The 18,766-nt window shown below is 46.3% G+C and overlaps 1 protein-coding gene across 1 annotated transcript in view; it reads right to left on the reverse strand.

The window, feature by feature from the left end:
* LOC115110873 (potassium voltage-gated channel subfamily H member 4-like) overlaps positions 1-18,221 on the reverse strand; it is a 34,437-nt gene extending 16,216 nt beyond the window's left edge. The window contains exons 1-3 of the mRNA XM_065010082.1: positions 17,782-18,221; positions 727-960; positions 38-184 (exon numbers count right to left, since the gene is read on the reverse strand). Coding sequence (XP_064866154.1) covers positions 38-184; positions 727-960; positions 17,782-17,857 — 457 coding nt within the window. The 5' untranslated portion in view covers positions 17,858-18,221. The remainder of the gene's footprint in view (positions 1-37; positions 185-726; positions 961-17,781) is intronic.
* Positions 18,222-18,766: the final 545 nt, after the last annotated feature.

Raw genomic sequence — 18,766 nt, forward strand, 5'->3', positions numbered from 1 at the left:
TGGTGGAAGCCACAGTGTTGCAGAGTTAGTAGGATACCTGTGGCCCCCCGCCCTCTCCTGTTGCTGTGCTGGTGGCTTTTTCCGTACGACTCAGTGACATCCTTGAAGGAGAAAAGGAATAGAACCACTTCACCCTTCTCATTCTTAATTGGCACAATGTCAAGAAGGCACCGGAATGGATTCCCTGTGGAAGCAACATTATAGAAGAAGTTAGATTTCGTGGTACTCAAATGTTTTCAGCGGTGACCCAATTTTGTCCCACCAGAACTTCTGGGGAACCTGTTCTTTTCCCAATAATTTATCAGGACCCTATCCCATCCCACCCCAAATCTAACGACACGGCCGACAAAATCTGTAAATGTATATGTTTACGTCAACAAATAACCTTCAATTCATTGCATTTTCATCTCTTATCAAAATGAAAATAAACCAAAGTACATTTACTCAATAAAATTGTGTTTTTCAAATGATCTGACTCAAAACATTTGTATATTGTCCCATTTAATAATCTGCACTCTGAATTTAAATGACCTTGAACACCACTTGAGTTCAATTCTAATGACACGTGGAGTGGAGGACTATATTTGGCTGTATTGCACATATTGTGCAGAAGTGAACTTGGTGTATGTTGCATCCTCTGTCCATTGTTCTAAAGATACATTCAAAAGATAGATCTGGTTGGATGATGTTGTATGGAGGGCCACCATGTGTTGACTGAATGCTCACCGTTCTTCATGTAGAAGCACACCTCCCCCTGGTACTCATGCTGTCCCTCCAGGGCCTTGTCCACCTGCTGCCTCACCCTCTCACTGGTCTCCGCCCCGTGCAGGAAGCGACACGTGCATGTTTTCTGCATCACCTCAGTGCGCACAAACCCCGTCAGCTCGCAGAAGCCGTCCGAGCAGTACACGATGGGGTAACCTTGGCGACCCTGGGCATTCCCAAGAAGGAAGTTGCTGTCTGTGGAAAGCAAGGAGAGAAAATTAGAGACACGATGTACTGTACCCTAACTCTGTCTGCGTAATGATTGCTGTTAAACTGGTCGACCAATTATTTCTGCCCCTGGAGTACACTGTGTGATTCAGACATTAAATGGATGAATGTCCTTGCCTCTGGATGCTGAATTAGGCTATGTAATTAACAATTAAGCCTGTGTTGAATACAGCCATCTATGAAGGTAGAACATAAGCATCAGGAATTCAGTCACTTGCTGATTTCTTTCTGAATCCCTCTCTCCTCCCACTCATTTTCTCTTCTCAGGGTCTATTTCATCCTTTAGCTGTCTGAAAAAGAGCTCTGTCTGTCTCGGTCTCAGTCGATCTAACTAACTAACTAACTAACTAACTAACCCCCCCAGCAGGTGCCTGGGGACTCTAAGGGGGATGGGAAATGAGCATCATGTGTTGTATCCTCACATCCCCCTGCCCATGTAACCAAAGACAGCGCCAGCCAATCATAGGACAGACTGGAGCTTCTGATTCAGTAGCTGCCTTTTGATTCTGTCAGACTCCACTGAAATACCAACCACCTCTCAGGGCTGCACCCATCTGTTGAACTGTGCAGGCACTCGGGCTGAGCGGAAGGGAAGATGTACTTTCAGCAACAAGAATACAGGTGTGATGGCACAGTCATTTAGAACCCTTTCTGATATGCCCAAGTCACGTTTCAGCTATGAATCTTTTGTGTTGTGTTGTTCCTTTTGCGTTTTAGTAATTTAGCAGACACACCCAGAGCGACTGAGTGCGTTCGTCTTCAGATAGCTCGGTAGGACAGACACTATCAGCAAGGTCAGTGCTAGTAGGGAAAAAAGTCAAGCGCGAGTGTTAGTTCACAAAAGGCAAGGGTGTTGTAGATTTTTTTTAATAGATGTATTTCTTTTTATGGGAGGTTGGAGGGTGCTGTGGGATTATTTAACATACTCCTTGAAGTTTTTGTTCAAATTTGATTTGCTTGATTTAAATGTTTAGCTGCTGTTTAGCTGCTGTTTACCTGCTTACTCTGTTGAGAGAGAGAGAACATCGTTGTGTATTTGGTACGGCTATAAACATTTATGAATGGTATATTCCTCCACAGCGAGTTGAACTCGTCTCCATAAAAAATGTTTTGCAAGCAGCTGTTAAATGGACCATCTCCCTCCCATCTGTTCCACCCTTTCTAAAGGGTTGCAAAGTAGACTGTATTGTAGCACGGTGCATCATTGTGCAGAGACAAATGCCCCTCACAGATGTCTCCCACAATCCAATGCCTGTCCGTTGTCACCTGTCCCCAACTATCAAGTCCATTGGGTCACTCCAAGTCCACTGGGTCACTCCAAGTCCACTGGGTCACTGCCGTATAGAGTTTCATAGGAAATAGGGGGGGGCAAGATAGAATTTCATGGCCAGAGTTTCCTATTCTCGACTATACATGTGGTGATGGTCTGATCATACCCTGTCAATCAAGACACCAATTTACTCCGTTATAATTAGATGCATAGTGCGGAAACACTGAGGTCACCGTTTGAAAGTCTTTACATAAGCAGCCCATTATCATTAGCTAATGAGGCAATCTGGAGAAGTCCTCTTGAAACACAAGGAGAAATTAGACATTTGCATTGACAATACTGTAGATGTTGTGGCAGTATTATAGACACACTTAGTACACAAGTCTAATTGATCATTAGTTAACACAGAGTGGTGAAGAGGACCTAATTGCTCCAGATCTCTTGTTAAGTTAATTCTGCCACAGTCCGAGCCCCATGCAACCCTCAGCCTACTGAGCCATGGACTAAGTCTGGCTGTTGTTGAAAGCTGTATAGATATCTTTAGATTGAGTTAGGTTATACACAGTATTCAACTCTTGAAATGTCACAGTCTCTAAGTGACTCATGTAGAGATAATTAGTACAGAAGCTACAGAAGCTACATGAGACTTTATGTGCCCAGGCTTGGGTTGCCATAGCAATTTGTAATTGTTTTTAATAAAAAGCATATGGCAAAGATGTTATTTCCACGAGGAGGAGGTAACCAGCATACGGTCCCTTTTCTTATACAGGAAGAACACAAATAGATTTGCAATAAGTTAATCCTATGGGAAAACATACTGATTATTTAAAAAACTGAGGTGTATTTGGACCAATATAGTTTTTTTTTTTACAGTAGCTTCATGATTTTCATTGTTACTTGGCTTAGACTGATATAGACAAGTGAAACAAGGTTGTTTTCCTAAAGCAAAGCAAACAGATGGTAAGTCCTTTCTCCAACATGACTCTATCATTCTGCTAAAATGCACCCAGTCTCTCAGTTCACAGTGAAAGCCATGTCGAACCTTCAAAGCTCTATGTGCTTCTATTTCTCATGGCCTCTCTCATTTTCTCCCAGAATAATTTCTGAAATGACCGACCGCACGACAAAAGGGACTTCTCCATTGTAGTGAATAACACGGGTCATTTCTATTACTTTTCAGTTCATGCACTTGTAGCTTCAGTAATTGACATTAGGTGACGAAGAGCAAAACCCAAACCAATCTACTTACATTACACAAGCAGAAAAGCCAGGCCCTTTGTGTCAATCAAATCAAATCAAATTGTATTTGTCACATGTGCCGAATACAACAGGTGTACAGTGAAATGCTTACTTACAAGCCCTAACCAACAATGCAGTTTAAAAAAAACTTTTTTTTGTAACTAAAAAAATACGAATAAGAAATAAAAGTAACAAATAATTCAAGAGCAGCAGTAAAATAACAATAGTCAGGCTATATACAGGGTGTACCAGTACAGAGTCAATGTCGAGGCAATTGTGGTGATATGTACATGTAGGTAGAGTTATTAAAGTGACTAAGCATAGATAATAACAGAGAGTAGCAGCAGTGTAAAAGACGGGGGGCAATGCAAATAGTCTGGGTGGCCATTTGATTAGATGTTCAGGAGTCTTATGCCTCGGGGGTAGAAGCTGTTTAGAAGCCTCTTGGACCTAGACTTGGCGCTCCGGTACCGCTTGCCGTGCGGTAGCAGAAAGAACAGTCTATGACTAGGGTGGCTGGAGTCATTGACAATCACAACAACAATAATCACAATTTGTGAATTTAAATGGAGGCTATTAAATAATTGTATGCCTCAATTAGGAGGGTAAAGCTGTGTGTAGCTCCCAGCCCACACATACAATTAGACAATGAGTCGACAAAGAGCTGTGCACACAAATACAACTATTGCTGGGTTAACATTGCAATGATAACTCCGCTCTGACATCCCGGTACCATAATCCACAGAGTGCAACCTGAAATGTACATATAAATGGGAATAACTGCACAATGTGTACATGTGTACTGTACATAGTAGTTTGTTTGCATTCGGGCAACGACTAAATAATGTATTAAGAGTGAAATGAGAAATGATATAATGGATTGTTATAGAGGGAACTGTCCTTCATTACAGCCTGTTACAGTCCACCAGACATTACTAGGGTTACTCATTTTAGTGTGTATGGGATGGATGGAGTGACATATATTTGCCTACTTTTGCAGAGTGGGTGACTGATATCGATACCCAGGTGCTGTATGATTGGCTCTTAACCCCTACATAATTAACTGTAATTTATGTCTCTGTTCACATGTTGGGGTCATTTGGCTGTCACTTTCATTCATTTTGTAATCGCTTGGTCCATTCACATTACACAATGGAGAGGGTCATTTAGTTGAGGCAGTCAGACATACATTGCAAACATACTCACATCCACCCATTTGTTGTCGCGCATGTTATTAGAATATTATGTCATAGGTCATAGGTTGAAGTCAATTATTTTAACATCTATTATACACTGTGTGGGCTCCTGAGTGGCGCAGAGGTGTCACTACAGAGCCTGGTTTGATTCCAAGCTGTATCAGAACCGGCCGTGATTAGGAGTCCCATATTTCACAATTGGCCCAGCGTCGTCCGGGTTAGTGTTTGGCCGGGGTAGGCCGTCATTGTAAATAAGAATTTGTTCTTAACTTATTTGCATAGTTAAATAAAGGTTCAATAAAAAATAAAAATGAAGAAGCTGCCCGGGAAGGTCTTGAACTCGGACAGAAAAAAGTAAAGGTTTTGGACTATTTTATCCGCTCCCTACAGACATTTCAAGCTCCGACTACATCTCTTCCCTTTCGATAACGGCTCCCTGCACCTCCCACTTCCCCCAGACCGGTTCAGTCTTGCCCATTAAAGCTTTTCGCCAGCTCCTCCACCCACACCATGACACGGAGGACCTGTAACCACCAAACTTGTCAAAAAAGTTATTCTGACTCTGTATTTGTGTGGGTGTGTGTGTGCAGCCTGGTCTCATAGACTAGACGTATTAGTATGATATGTTACATTTGGTATGGTTACATAAGACAGCAGGCTACTTAAGGGAAAAATTTTAATATGGTGGTTGTTCAGGATGGATGGGTAGGCAGGCGTATAACGTGAACATCTAGCAACCCAAAGGTTACATGTTCAAATGTCATTACGGGCAACATTAGTATTTGAGCTAATTACAACTTTGCAACTACTTAGCATGTTAGCTAAACCTTCCTATAATCATAACCCTAAACTATTTTTTTATTTTTTTCTCCACAATTTTGTGATATCCAATTGATAGTTACAGTCTTGTCCCATCGCTGCTACTCCCGTACGGACTCGGGAGAGGCGAAGGTTGAGAGCCATGCGGCCTCCGAGATACAACCCAGCCAAGCCGCACTGCTTCTTGACACACTGCTTGCTTAACCCGGAAGTCAGCCGCATGTGTCGGAGGAAACAACGTACAACTGGCGACCCGAAGTCAGTGTGCATGAGCCTGGCCCACCACAGGAGTCACTAGTGCGCGATGGGACAAGGACATCCCAGCCAGCCAAACCCTCCCCTAACCCGGACGACGCTGGGCCATGGTGCGCAGTCTCACGGGTCTTCCGGTTGCGGCCAGCTGCGACACACCGTGGGATCGAACCCGGATCTGTAGTTACACTCCAAGCACTGCGATGCAGTGCCTTAGATCTCTGTGCCACTCGGGAGGCCCAACCCTAACCTTAACCCTTACCCCTAGCCTAGTTAACCTTAGTCACCTAGCTAACGTTAGCTATAGCCACCTAGCTAACAGTAGCCACAACAGATTGGAATTCGTTACATATCATACGTTTTACAAATCCATGGCGTATTGTACGAATTGCAATACATTGCATATCATACGAATTGTAAATCGTAACATAACATACGAAATGGGATGATGGACATCCACCAATGAATACAACGTAACATATCATATATATATATCAAAACGTAACATATCATATCATCATAATTGGAGTGTCCTGGGTTTACATTTACTATGTTACATCTACCCCTGAGTCCAGGTTGGTGTGTGTGTGTGTGTGAGTGTGAGTTTGTGTAATAGAGAGAGTGTTAGTGTGAGTGTGTTTGTCTTCACACTGAATTCATTAACTCAGCCAGGACACAGATCGGCGGCCACACACTAGCATGATGTCATGTCCCACTTCTTGTAACCCACTGAGAAGAGTGTGATCCAATCTGACCATGCGAAAGTGCATCATGCAGCTGCGACAGTAGTCCATTTGTGACATATACTTATTGTACAAACCATTATGAACGCCTTCCTAATATTGAGTTCACCCTTTTTTGCCCTCAGAACAGCCTCAATTCGTCGGGGCATTGACTCTACAAGGTGTCTAAAGCGTTCCAATGAGGTGCTGGCCAATGTTGACTACAATGATTCCTACAGTTGTGTCAAGTTAGCTGGATGTCCTTTGAGTGGTGGATCATTCTTGATACACTAGGGAAACTGTTGAGTGTGAAAAACCCAGCAGCATTGCAGTTCTTGACACACTAAAAACGGTGTGGCTGTCACCTACTACCATACCCCGTTCAAAGGCACTTAAGTCTTTTGTCTTGCCCATTCACCCTCTGAATGGCACACATACACAAGCAATGTCTCAGTTGTCTCAAGAGTTAAACATCCTTCTTTAACCTGTCTCCTCCCCTTCATCTACACTGATTGTGGATTTAACAAGTGGAGTGAACAAGTGACGTCAATAAGGGATCATGGCTTTCACCTGGAATCACCTGGTCAGTCTATGCTATGGAAAGAGCAGGTATTTCTAATGTTTTGTACACTCAGTATATATCCTATGGAAAGAGCAGGTATTTCTAATGTTTTGTACACTTAGTATATATCCTATGGAAAGAGCAGGTATTTCTAATGTTTTGTACACTCAGTATATATCCTATGGTCAAAAGCAGAGGTGCTTAATAGATGTCAAACTAAATGCATGATCACAGAACACATATGACTAATAATAAAATAGCTTTTAGGTTGTGAGTGAGCTAAAAGAAATGGGAGTCTAATGGCTCTGCACAGGCTTTCATCTTTCTAAAGATGTGGTGCAATTCTATACTCAAGTGTTTTGTGTGTAAAAACAAAATAGGAATAACTCCTACACAGCTGCATAGACCTACTGCACTCATGGATCTTAAAGAGATACTTCAGGAGGCAATGAAGACCTTTACCTACTTCCCCAGATTATTATCTCTGCGTGCAGTTTGAAGGAAGTTGCTAACTAGCGTTAGCTCAATTGCTAAGTAGCAACAGCGCAATGACTGGAAAACTCTGGATTTGCGATGACGCAAGTTAACATTGGCTCTCTTCATTGCCAAAATCCCGAAGTATCACTTTAATGAGGAGCAACAAAGACAGCAAACACACAACAGCCCAACAAGTGGCACTTCAATCCAAAACAACAGCACACCCACTCCTCCTCTGCTGAGCTCTCACCACTCTCTCCATCACTGTCACAGCCTGAATTACTGTCTTGACTGGCTGCCCCTCTCCAGTACCACTTACACACAGTGTTGACTGGCTGCCCCTTTCCAGTACCACTTACACTCAGTGTTGACTGGCTGCCCCTCTCCAGTACCACTTACACACAGTGTTGACTGGCTGCCCCTCTCCAGTACCACTTACACTCAGTGTTGACTGGCTGCCCCTCTCCAGTACCACTTACACTCAGTGTTGACTGGCTGCCCCTCTCCAGTACCACTTACACACAGTGTTGACTGGCTGCCCCTTCCAGTACCACTTACACACAGTGTTGACTGGCTGCCCCTCTCCAGTACCACTTACACTCAGTGTTGACTGGCTGCCCCTCTCCAGTACCACTTACACTCAGTGTTGACTGGCTGCCCCTTTCCAGTACCACTTACACTCAGTGTTGACTGGCTGCCCCTCTCCAGTACCACTTACACTCAGTGTTGACTGGCTGCCCCTCTCCAGTACCACTTACACACAGTGTTGACTGGCTGCCCCTCTCCAGTACCACTTACACTCAGTGTTGACTGGTTGCCCCTCTCCAGTACCACTTACACTCAGTGTTGACTGGCTGCCCCTCTCCAGTACCACTTACACTCAGTGTTGACTGGCTGCCCCTCTTCAGTACCACTTACACTCAGTGTTGACTGGCTGCCCCTCTCCAGTACCACTTACACTCAGTGTTGACTGGCTGCCCCTCTTCAGTACCACTTACACTCAGTGTTGACTGGCTACCCCTCTCCAGTACCACTTACACTCAGTGTTGACTGGCTGCCCCTCTCCAGTACCACTTACACTCAGTGTTGACTGGCTGCCCCTCTCCAGTACCACTTACACTCAGTGTTGACTGGCTGCCCCTCTTCAGTACCACTTACACTCAGTGTTGACTGGCTGCCCCTCTCCAGTACCACTTACACACAGTGTTGACTGGCTGCCCCTCTCCAGTACCCCTTACACACAGTGTTGACTGGCTGCCCCTCTTCAGTACCACTTACACTCAGTGTTGACTGGCTGCCCCTCTCCAGTACCACTTACACTCAGTGTTGACTGGTTGCCCCTCTCCAGTACCACTTACACTCAGTGTTGACTGGCTGCCCCTCTCCAGTACCACTTACACTCAGTGTTGACTGGCTGCCCCTCTCCAGTACCACTTACACTCAGTGTTGACTGGCTGCCCCTCTCCAGTACCACTTACACACAGTGTTGGGGAGTAGTGAACTACTTATAGTTCTTCAAGTAATTTAACAACATTTTGTACTAGTAGTAGAGTGGTAGTTGGACTAAGTGGTAGTTGAAGTAAATTCAAATCTAGGTAGTGTTTTCAGTAGTTAATAATTGTTTTGCCATGTAGCGGTGTAGCTTCAATCTATAGCTAGAGCACACACACACTAATATATCTAGGAGTAATAAGTATAATTTTTGTCTTCATCTGTTGGTGTTTAGTACTCTATTTTTGCTAGCTAGGGCCAATTACTTTAAGTGTTGTCTGTCTTTCCAGTGTCCTACTTAGTGTATGAACTGCTGACTGCTCATAACTTGCAGCTGATTGTTGACACATCAACCAGGAATAAAGGGCAGGGCAATTTGTGATGGTTATTGTTTTGTTAATCAGTGGCTGTATTGGAGGGGGAGTGGTCTGTCCTCTCCTATGCAATCAGCAATTAGTACCGGGAAGTGTGCTCTTCACCTCTGGTAGGCAATTAGCAATTAGTGTCAAGCCAGTCAAGGCTTGAAGACGGGTCACTCAACTGAGACTGCTCTCCTCTGTCACAGAGGCTCACCGCACTACCAAAGCTGATTGTCTCTCCTCTGTTCTCATCCTCCTAGATCTATCTGCTGCTTTCGTCAACCATTGAATCCTCCTCTCCAGCCTCTCAGGGCTGGGTGTCTCAGGGTCTGCACTCTTGGATTGCATCCTACCTGGCAGGGCGCTCCTACCAGGTGACATGGAGAGGATCTGTGTCTGCCCAACGTGTTCTCACTACTGGTGTCCCCCAGGACTTGGTTCTAGGCCCTCTCCTCTTCTCTCTATAAGTAGCCAGGTGGTAAAAGCACATAGCTGTATTCATTTAAATCCACTAGATGGCACTGTCCCTAAAAGAGATCCATAAATAATGTGTGAGAGCGGTTATGGGATTGCGCATGCGCAGTGTGTAAGAGTGAGAGCAAGCAATTACACTGGAGAGCTGTTGAAATCCATCGTGGGTCCAACGATACCTTAGATGGGTAAAATAATACTTTTTATCTTACTCTTGTACCGGAAAATATCATATTCTGCATCATCTGCAGTGTACAAGAGTTAGTTTTGTAATATTTATGCCAGATGGTCATGTTAGCCTGTTGATACTTTCAGATCGACATGAGGGTGTTAGCTTCTTGCTCGCTGAATACCAGTGTTCTCAGAACCACGTGGTGGAGTTGATGATAACATTATTTGAAGTGTGAGTAATTATCAGAATGACATTCTATTTCATGTAAAGCTTCAGTGTGCTGTATTTTGTTTAATTTTTGAATTGTAACTTATCTGTTCATATGACATTTCTCCCAGTGCAGTATGGGTGAGATGAGGATCTACTGTCCCATGTGGTATTAGGGTATCACCTGGACAGTGTGTTTGTAAGTATTCATAATGTTTTATGACAAAATGTATTTTGTTTTTCATGCACAATGTAATTTTGTTTATGAACATGTACCCAGACATTTGAAATGTTAGAAAGTATATTCTAACTGAACATTGTGGTCTCTGTATTTTCTTGTGTTTTTCTATAGAAAGCAGAGCCACTACTGTTTATGCATTTCATTTTGTACTTTTTGTACTCAGATTGTTTTTATATGCACTTTACTAACATATTTATTTCCCTTGATTGTGATTTGGATTTAACTTTACTTTATGGTGGCTTAAATTTGCGGTGATTGCCCTCTTACATTATACTATTTTAAATGTAAGCTTTGACAGAATAAACAACCCCAAATTAGTTTGTGTCCTGTGCTGGGTTTACTTTCGCCAGGCTACATATTGTAATGACCTGACTAGATCATAAATGAACAATTGTCCAGACAGAGGCTTGAGTTTGCGAATTGACGGTTTATTGAACCAACTTTACACAGGCTACTCTTTGGGCCGTAGCACACGCCAAATAGATGACAGATAACCCACAAGCCAATCGTGACCTTCTCTTGTGAAGCCCAGACGTAAGAGAGAGAGAACAAAGGCTGAACCTGGTCTTAACTTCCAATGCCCAACCCCCCTCCACGCCACTCCGCCAACCACCAGGATGCCCGGCATCAGAACATTCCAGGCATTCCCGTGATTGGCAGATAGCAGGTTGATTGACATGTCGGACCCCGCGAACACCGGGTACTGGTCAGTACAACACAACCACCTCCTAGCCTAGCACATAACACACAGCTGTCTGTGCGGGTCGCTACACAGCCCCCCCCACCACAAAGTCCCTCGTCCCCGAGGGAACAAACAAAGTCTCTGAAGCGACCCGGAGGTCTCCTTTGCCTGCGTGGCCGTGATGGTCGCAGAGTGCCCCTCTGGGAACCAGGGGATGAAGGCAGGGATATGGGGGACAAGGAAGCGGGAACGGGTAATACAGTCCGTGGTTCTGGGGAACCACGCGGTGACACAGGGGGAGACAGGGGAGTGGGCTGTCTGGAGCCTTGTCTGCGGCACCTGAGGGTGGGTGCCTGGAGAATGTCATTGCCAGAGAGGGGAATTGTGGGGGTTCCTGGGGTTTGGGGAGAAGAGGCCCCTCTGTATGGGGCTAACCTGTCCCGGTGCAGTGCCACCTTTCTCCCCCTGGGAGGAAGCTGCACCCGGTACACAACCTCCCTACCCTCTCCAGGACACTGCAGGGTCCCACCCAGTGACTGTCCAACTTGGGGCATCTGCCTTTTTTTCCTTAGGGGGCTGTAGACCCAGACCAGCTCCCCAGCCACAAAGTGCCTTCCCCGGGTGTGCACGTCATAGTTCCTTTTCTGCCTCACACCTGCATTCACCAGCTGCTCTCTGGCGAAGGTGTGGGCTGTCTCCAGGCGGTCCTGGAGTCTCCGGGCATACTCCGGCCCCGGAGGAACATGAGGGCTATCCAGGGGCCGACCAACGCCATCTCCGCAGGGGTGCGGATCTCTCTCCCCAGCATGAGGAGGGCAGGCGTGCAGGAGGTGGAGTCTTGGACAGCGGAGCGGCATGCCATGAGGACCATAGGCAGGTGCTTGTCCCAGTCACGCTGGTGTTTGGAAGAGACGATGGCCAGCTGCTGTCCAAGCGTTTTGTTGAAGCGCTCCACAAGGCCATCACTTTGAGGATGGAGAGGAGTAGTGCGGGTCTTGTGCATACCCAGCCTCTCACACATGGTGGCGAACACACGGGACTCAAAGTTTCTGCCTTGGTCGCTGTGGATGGACTCTGCAGCTCCAAACCTGCTGAACATCCCCGCTGTCAGGGCGTCGACGATGGTCTCTGCCTCCTGGTCAGGCAGAGCATAGGCCTCGGGCCATTTTGTGAAATAGTCCATGGCCATGAGCACCCAGCGGTTTCCACTGTCTGTGGTGGGGAACGGCCCAACTACATCCACTCCCACCCTCTCCATGGGAGCCCCACTGGGAACTGTTGGAGCTGAGCATGAGAGCGGCCTGGGGGCCCTTTCTCGCTGTGCAGTTGTCACAGCGGCGACAAAAGTCCTCCACATCCCTCTTGTGCTGCCCCCAGTAGAAGCCCTGACGGAGACGGCGCAGTGTTTTGTGACCCCAAAGTGTCCAGTCCCCACCCCCGTGAGTACTCTGGAGCACAGCCTCCCGCAATGCTTTTGGGACCACCACCTGCCACCTCTCCTCTCCCGTAGCTGACTCCTTCCATGCCCGCTGTAGCACGCCATCAGCCAGCCGCAGTCTCTCAAACTTCGACCACAACCCTTTGGTCGCGAGTGAGAGCGCTGTCACCTCTTCCCATGGTGGCCTCACCTGCGCCTCTACCCACTGTAGCACTGGCTGTAGGTCTGTGTCCCGTCCCTGCTGCTGCCGCCATTCAGCCACGTCGACAGTCTGCAGCTCACAGCAGACAGGCCCGCTCGCCCGACACACTGTGGCACAGACACCCTCCTCTGCCCGCAGCTCTCTCTCCCGTCCCTCTCTCCGTTCACAGTGGCGGCAGCCGTCTGCATTACAGGAAACGGGACATGGCGTCGGCGTTGGAGTGGCGTGCCCCTGCCCTGTGCACCACCGTGAAGTCATACGGCTGAAGCTCCTCCAACCAGCGTGCCACCTGCCCCTCTGGCTCTCTGAAAGACATGAGCCACTGGAGAGCAGAGTGGTCAGTCCTTACAGTAAAGGGCAGACCACCCAGGTAGTACTTGAAGTGTTTGACGGAAGCCACAACAGCCAAGAGCTCCCGCCGGGTGACACAGTAGCGGCGCTCATGTTTGTCAAATGTTTTGCTGAAGTACGCCACCACTCTCTCCCCTCTGGCCCCACCTGGGCCAGCACCCCACCCATGCCCACATTGCTCGCGTCTGTGTCCAGGATAAAGGGCAAGGTGAGGTCAGGGGGGGCGAGCACGGGGGCCTCGATCAGTGCACGTTTGAGGGTGTTGAACGCCTCCTCACACTCCACTGTCCAAGTGAAAGCCTTGTCCTTCGGCAGCAGGCGGTTCAGTGGAGCAGCAATGCTTGAGAAGCCCCGTACAAACCTCCTGTAGTACGAGGCCAGGCCCAGGAAGCTCTTCAGCTGACGCTGGTCGGTGGGGGTGGGCCAGTCTCTGACAGCCCCTACCTTGTCCTCCATGGTGCTGATCCCCTCCTTCCCCACTCGGTGGCCCAAGAAGGACACCTCTCTCCTCATGAAGTGGCACTTCTCGGGGTGGAGCTTCAGACCTGCGGCAGCCACCCTCTCCAGCACACGCCATTTAGCGCCCCAGGGCTGACTGGAAGGAGCTGCCATGGGCCAGGATGTCATCGAGGTATACCAGACACTGCTGTCGGGGGATGCCATCCAGCACCCTGTCCATCAAACGCTCAAAAGTAGCTGGAGCGTTGCACAGGCCAAAGCACAGGACCTTGAACTGCCAGTGTCCTCTGTTAGTGGAGAATGCAGTTTTGGCTCTGGCCTCTGGGGAGAGGGGCACCTGCCAGTAGCCGCTGCGGAGGTCTAGTGAGGAGAACCAGGAGGACCCCCTAACCAGGTCCAGCGACTCATCACGTGGTATGGGGTATGAGTCCTTCCTGGTTACCTCATTCAAAGTCCGCACAGAACCTCAGCTTGCCCCCCTTCTTCGGAACCATGACGACTGGCGCCGCCCAGGGGCTGTCTGAGGGCTCAATGAAGTCTGCCCGCTGCATCTCCAACACAGCCTTGTCTGCCGCCTCCTGGCGTGCCAGCGGGATACGGCGGGGACGCATCTTGATGGGTCGAGCATCACCTGTGTCGATCTCATGCTGCACCAGATGGGTCTGACCCACCTCTTCCTCACTCAACGCAAAGTTGTCTCTGAATTCAAACAGCAACTGCCACAACCGTCCCTGCTGCTCGGGGTCAAGACCAACACAGTTCCTCCCCCATATCTCCCTCACTGCAGACAGTGTCCTCTCCTCTCCCATCTGGGGTAGCTGGGCTGGGGGGGTGCGGCCCGGGCTCACAGAGGGCTGTGTCATGGAGGTAGCTGGGGGAATGTAACACAGTGGACAGTGGAAACCGCTGGGTGCTCACGGCCATGGACTATTTCACAAAATGGCCCGAGGCCTATGCTCTGCCTGACCAGGAGGCAGAGACCATCCCACTTCTGACACCAATGTAATGACCTGACTAGATCATAAATGAACAATTGTCCAGACAGAGGCTTGAGTTTGCGAATTGACGGTTTATTGAACCAACTTTACACAGGCTACTCTTTGGGCCGTAGCACACGCCAAATAGATGACAGATAACCCACAAGCCAATCGTGACCTTCTCTTGTGAAGCCCAGACGTAAGAGAGAGAGAACAAAGGCTGAACCTGGTCTTAACTTCCAATGCCCAACCCCCCTCCACGCCACTCCGCCAACCACCAGGATGCCCGGCATCAGAACATTCCAGGCATGATTGGCAGATAGCAGGTTGATTGACATGTCGGACCCCGCGAACACCGGGTACTGGTCAGTACAACACAACCACCTCCTAGCCTAGCACATAACACACAGCTGTCTGTGCGGGTCGCTACAATATGTAATGTAAGGGATTACAAAAAAACGGTAACTGTAATCCGTTACATTACCAGCTAAAGTAGTGTAATCAGATTACAGATACTTTTGAAAAACTAGATGATTACTTTGAGGATTACTTTTAAATTCAGAAAGGATGTTTGCGAAAAAAATCTTTGACACTTCTCTGTTTTCTTAATGACATTCAAAGCATCATTGAAAAAAGGCGCAATTTAAATTTTGTTGCATCTGAGCGTGTCTGACAAGTCAGAGACCACTACAATGACACATCAAATGTGTTTGATGGATCGCGGGAAAATGTCAGAAATAGGCTTTTGCAGGCTACGGTCCAAGCTATATCTTCTAATGGTGCGACTGCTGTCAGCATCCAAAGATTATCCAATTTAAATAAACGCTTGGAGGTAAGGAGGAGAGCAGCGGTGTAGTCTACGGTGATACAGATATCACGTATTATTGGTACCTACATAGCGCATTTATGTGAATCACACTGCTGCTCTCTCATTGGATATCTGGACTATCTGCATTGTGTCCCACCCACCCACGCTACTGCTACTCTCTGTTCATCATATATGCATAATCACTTTAACCATATCTACATGTACATACTACCTCAATCAGCCTGACTAACCGGTGTCTGTATGTAGCTACTTTTATAGCCTCGCTACTGTATATAGCCTGTCTTTTTACTGTTGTTTTATTTCTTTACTTACCTATTGTTCACCTAATACCTTTTTTGCAATATTGGTTAGAGCCTGTTGTATTTAGGGCACGTAACAAATAAACTTTGATTTGATTTGGCTATTTGTGCCTTAAGGCTTGTGGTTGTCGTGGATGGCTGTTCAGAAATCTGAATGTCTATTTGAACCCAATAATGGTTGAATTTAAGATGCCTATCAATCACTGTTTTTGAAACCAGTGGACAGCCAGTGAAAAATGCTATTTTACAACAGCTGCATAGTGCGGATCCCAGCCTATGGAATAAAAGTGGGGTTTTTATTGCTCAATGTAATTCATGTTTATAAAAAACTAAATCCATAGGCTTAATGGACACATGCTCAAACTTATACTTAATAGGGTAATCTGTAGTTTCTACATCCCATTTTTGGACTTATAAATGATATATATTAATGTAAAGATATAATTTAATCATAATATTATGTCATGCCTGCTCCCGCTCTCCCTCCTCCACTCGAGGGCGCCAGGCTTCCCAGTACTACGCACTCCTTCCACCATCATTACGCACACCTGTTTCCCTCGTCACACGCATCAGTGATTCATTGGACTCAGCTGGACTCAATCACCTGTTTTCATTACCTCCCCTATATTTGTCTGTTCCCTAGGTTGTTCCCAGTTCCAGCGTTATTGTTGTCATGTTGTTTTGTTCCCCCTGTTCTGACGATGTTCCTGTTCTGTCACTTGTCCGTTCATTAAAGTTCACTCCTGTACCTGGTTCTGATCTCCAGCGTCAGTTCTTACTTTATTATATGTAGTAGAAAGTGATTGGTTAGAATAAGCCTACACAACCAACCCATGAAGTCAAATTTAACATCCATACATGGCCAGCTATGTAAACTTTAACATTGATTTTTCCTGCAATAGATGTCATTCAATTGGTAACATACATTCCTCTAATGCCTCTTGAGGGAAAACGAATCTAAAAGTAACTGAATGTAATCAGATTATATTACTGAGTTTGGGTAATCCAAAAGTTACGTTACTGATTAGAATTTTGGACAGGTAACTAGTAACTGTAAAGGATTACATTTAGAAACAAACCTACATATACACCAAGTCACTCGGCTCTGTCATATCCTCACATGGTCTCTCCTATATCATTGCGATGCAGATGACATTGAACTCCTTTTCTTCTTCAGCCCCTTCTGACACCCAGGTGGAGACACACATCTCTGCGTGCCTGGCAGATATCGTGCCTGGCCCACGACCTCAAGCTCAACCTTGACAAGACTGAGCTTTCTTATTTCTCCTAGATATCTGACAGACACTTCAAAACCTTATTCCTTAGGATTTCTTTTTTAACTGTCTTTTTTGTCACTTATGAATGTGTTATTCAATGTGTTTCTGTGGTATTTGGTACTAAAGGCCAAATTCAATATTTTATCAAATACTTTTCAAATATATTTTTGGGATACCTAAAGGGTCCTAAAATGTTAAATCAAATAGCTAAATGATCCATGGTAGGACCATCTTAAAACAATTCCATATGCCAGTTTATAACCCCCACCCCAACGTCTTAGACTCAAGAGAATTTGTATTAATCCCACAGTAACCCCCCCCAAGAAACAGTTGTGCTTCTCGATGATTCTAATGCTTGACACCATGCGCTTTGAATGATATAGTCATAAATATATTTCAATCTGTATAGCAGTAGTTCTGAGTTCAAATGTAAAGGTAACTGCCGATTCAGCCCACATATGCAGTATTTGCAGTCTCCACGAACGCAGGGACATTGCCTTTAAATCGAGCTATAACGCTGATCTTCAGCAATACTTTGGCGATACAGATTGAATCCTGCCCAAAATCAATAGATAAAAGATGGTCCTATTTTCATTGACCCGCTGACGCAAAATCAAAGAGGAAATCTTATAATGAAAAGTCACAATGTATTAAACACAACTTGTTCACAACTTGTAAATTACCTCACCAGTAAATTACAATCAATCAAACCCATTGTAACACTGCAGGCATCCCAATTAGGTGGGCACAGAGGGTGGCACAAAGGCAGAAAGGCTTGAGTAAAGGGTATACTTACGGGTGCCATCAAAGTGTTTGGCGATGGTGTCCAGGAAGGTGTTCTGGGGGGCCAGGAGACCCTTCATCACAGGCATGTTGTCCAACGATGAAGACACAGCTGGGCTCACCAAGTCACTCCATCCCCCAACAGACAGAGCTGAGAGGAGGGCGAGTCAGAACAACGTAACTCTGCAGTCTGCACTTCAACAGATGCTTCTCCTTGTTCCTGCCTCAGCACTCAGCTACAGGTCAGCTGGGCATCAGTGGCATTTACCTCAGTCTCAGGTTTATAGCCTTCTTTCTTCCACCTTTCCTATTCTTTATCCGAAGTAGGCTGATAATCTTTCTCTCTAGCTCCTTCCTTCTCTGTAGTGTGGGTAGTTATTCCTCTCACCGTGGAACAAGCTAAGGTGTTGTAACTCACTGTCAGCTTAGAGTCATCAAGTTATGTAATGTATCTCTCTGTTCTTCTCACCTCACAGATCAGTCTGAAGTCTCATCTAGCCCCAGCAGGAGAGCAGGATGCGCACGCCACTACCGTTATCTGAGTCTCTCTCTCTCTCTCTCTCTCTCTCTCTCTCTCTCTCTCTTTCTCTCTCTCTCTCTCTCTTTCTCTCTCTCTCTTCTATCAGTCTCTGCCATTCTCTATCGCTCTCTCACCACTCTCTTCCTGTTTCTGTTTCTTTCTCTCTCTCTCCCTCCCTCTACTCTCTTTCTCTACCTCCCTTTCCTCTTTCTCATTTGTCTCTCTCTTTCCCCTGCTACTCTCCACTTCTCACTGTTTATAAACAATACATTTCTCTGTTTGTTCTCCTTGCGCACGCCTTCAGGCTCTATATCAAATCAAATCAAATCAAACCTTATCTTACTCTGTCCCCTCGTCATCCCTCTCCTTCACACACTAATAGACACTCTCTCTTGTTGCACCCCCTCTAACAGAAACACTGGCAGTCAGTAGACCAATGAATCTCATCTGGCTTTCTCTTTCATTCTGCCTCTCTCCT

The sequence above is a fragment of the Oncorhynchus nerka genome, linkage group LG26 (assembly GCF_034236695.1).
Source record: "Oncorhynchus nerka isolate Pitt River linkage group LG26, Oner_Uvic_2.0, whole genome shotgun sequence".
In the NCBI taxonomy this organism is placed as follows: Eukaryota; Metazoa; Chordata; class Actinopteri; order Salmoniformes; family Salmonidae; genus Oncorhynchus; species Oncorhynchus nerka.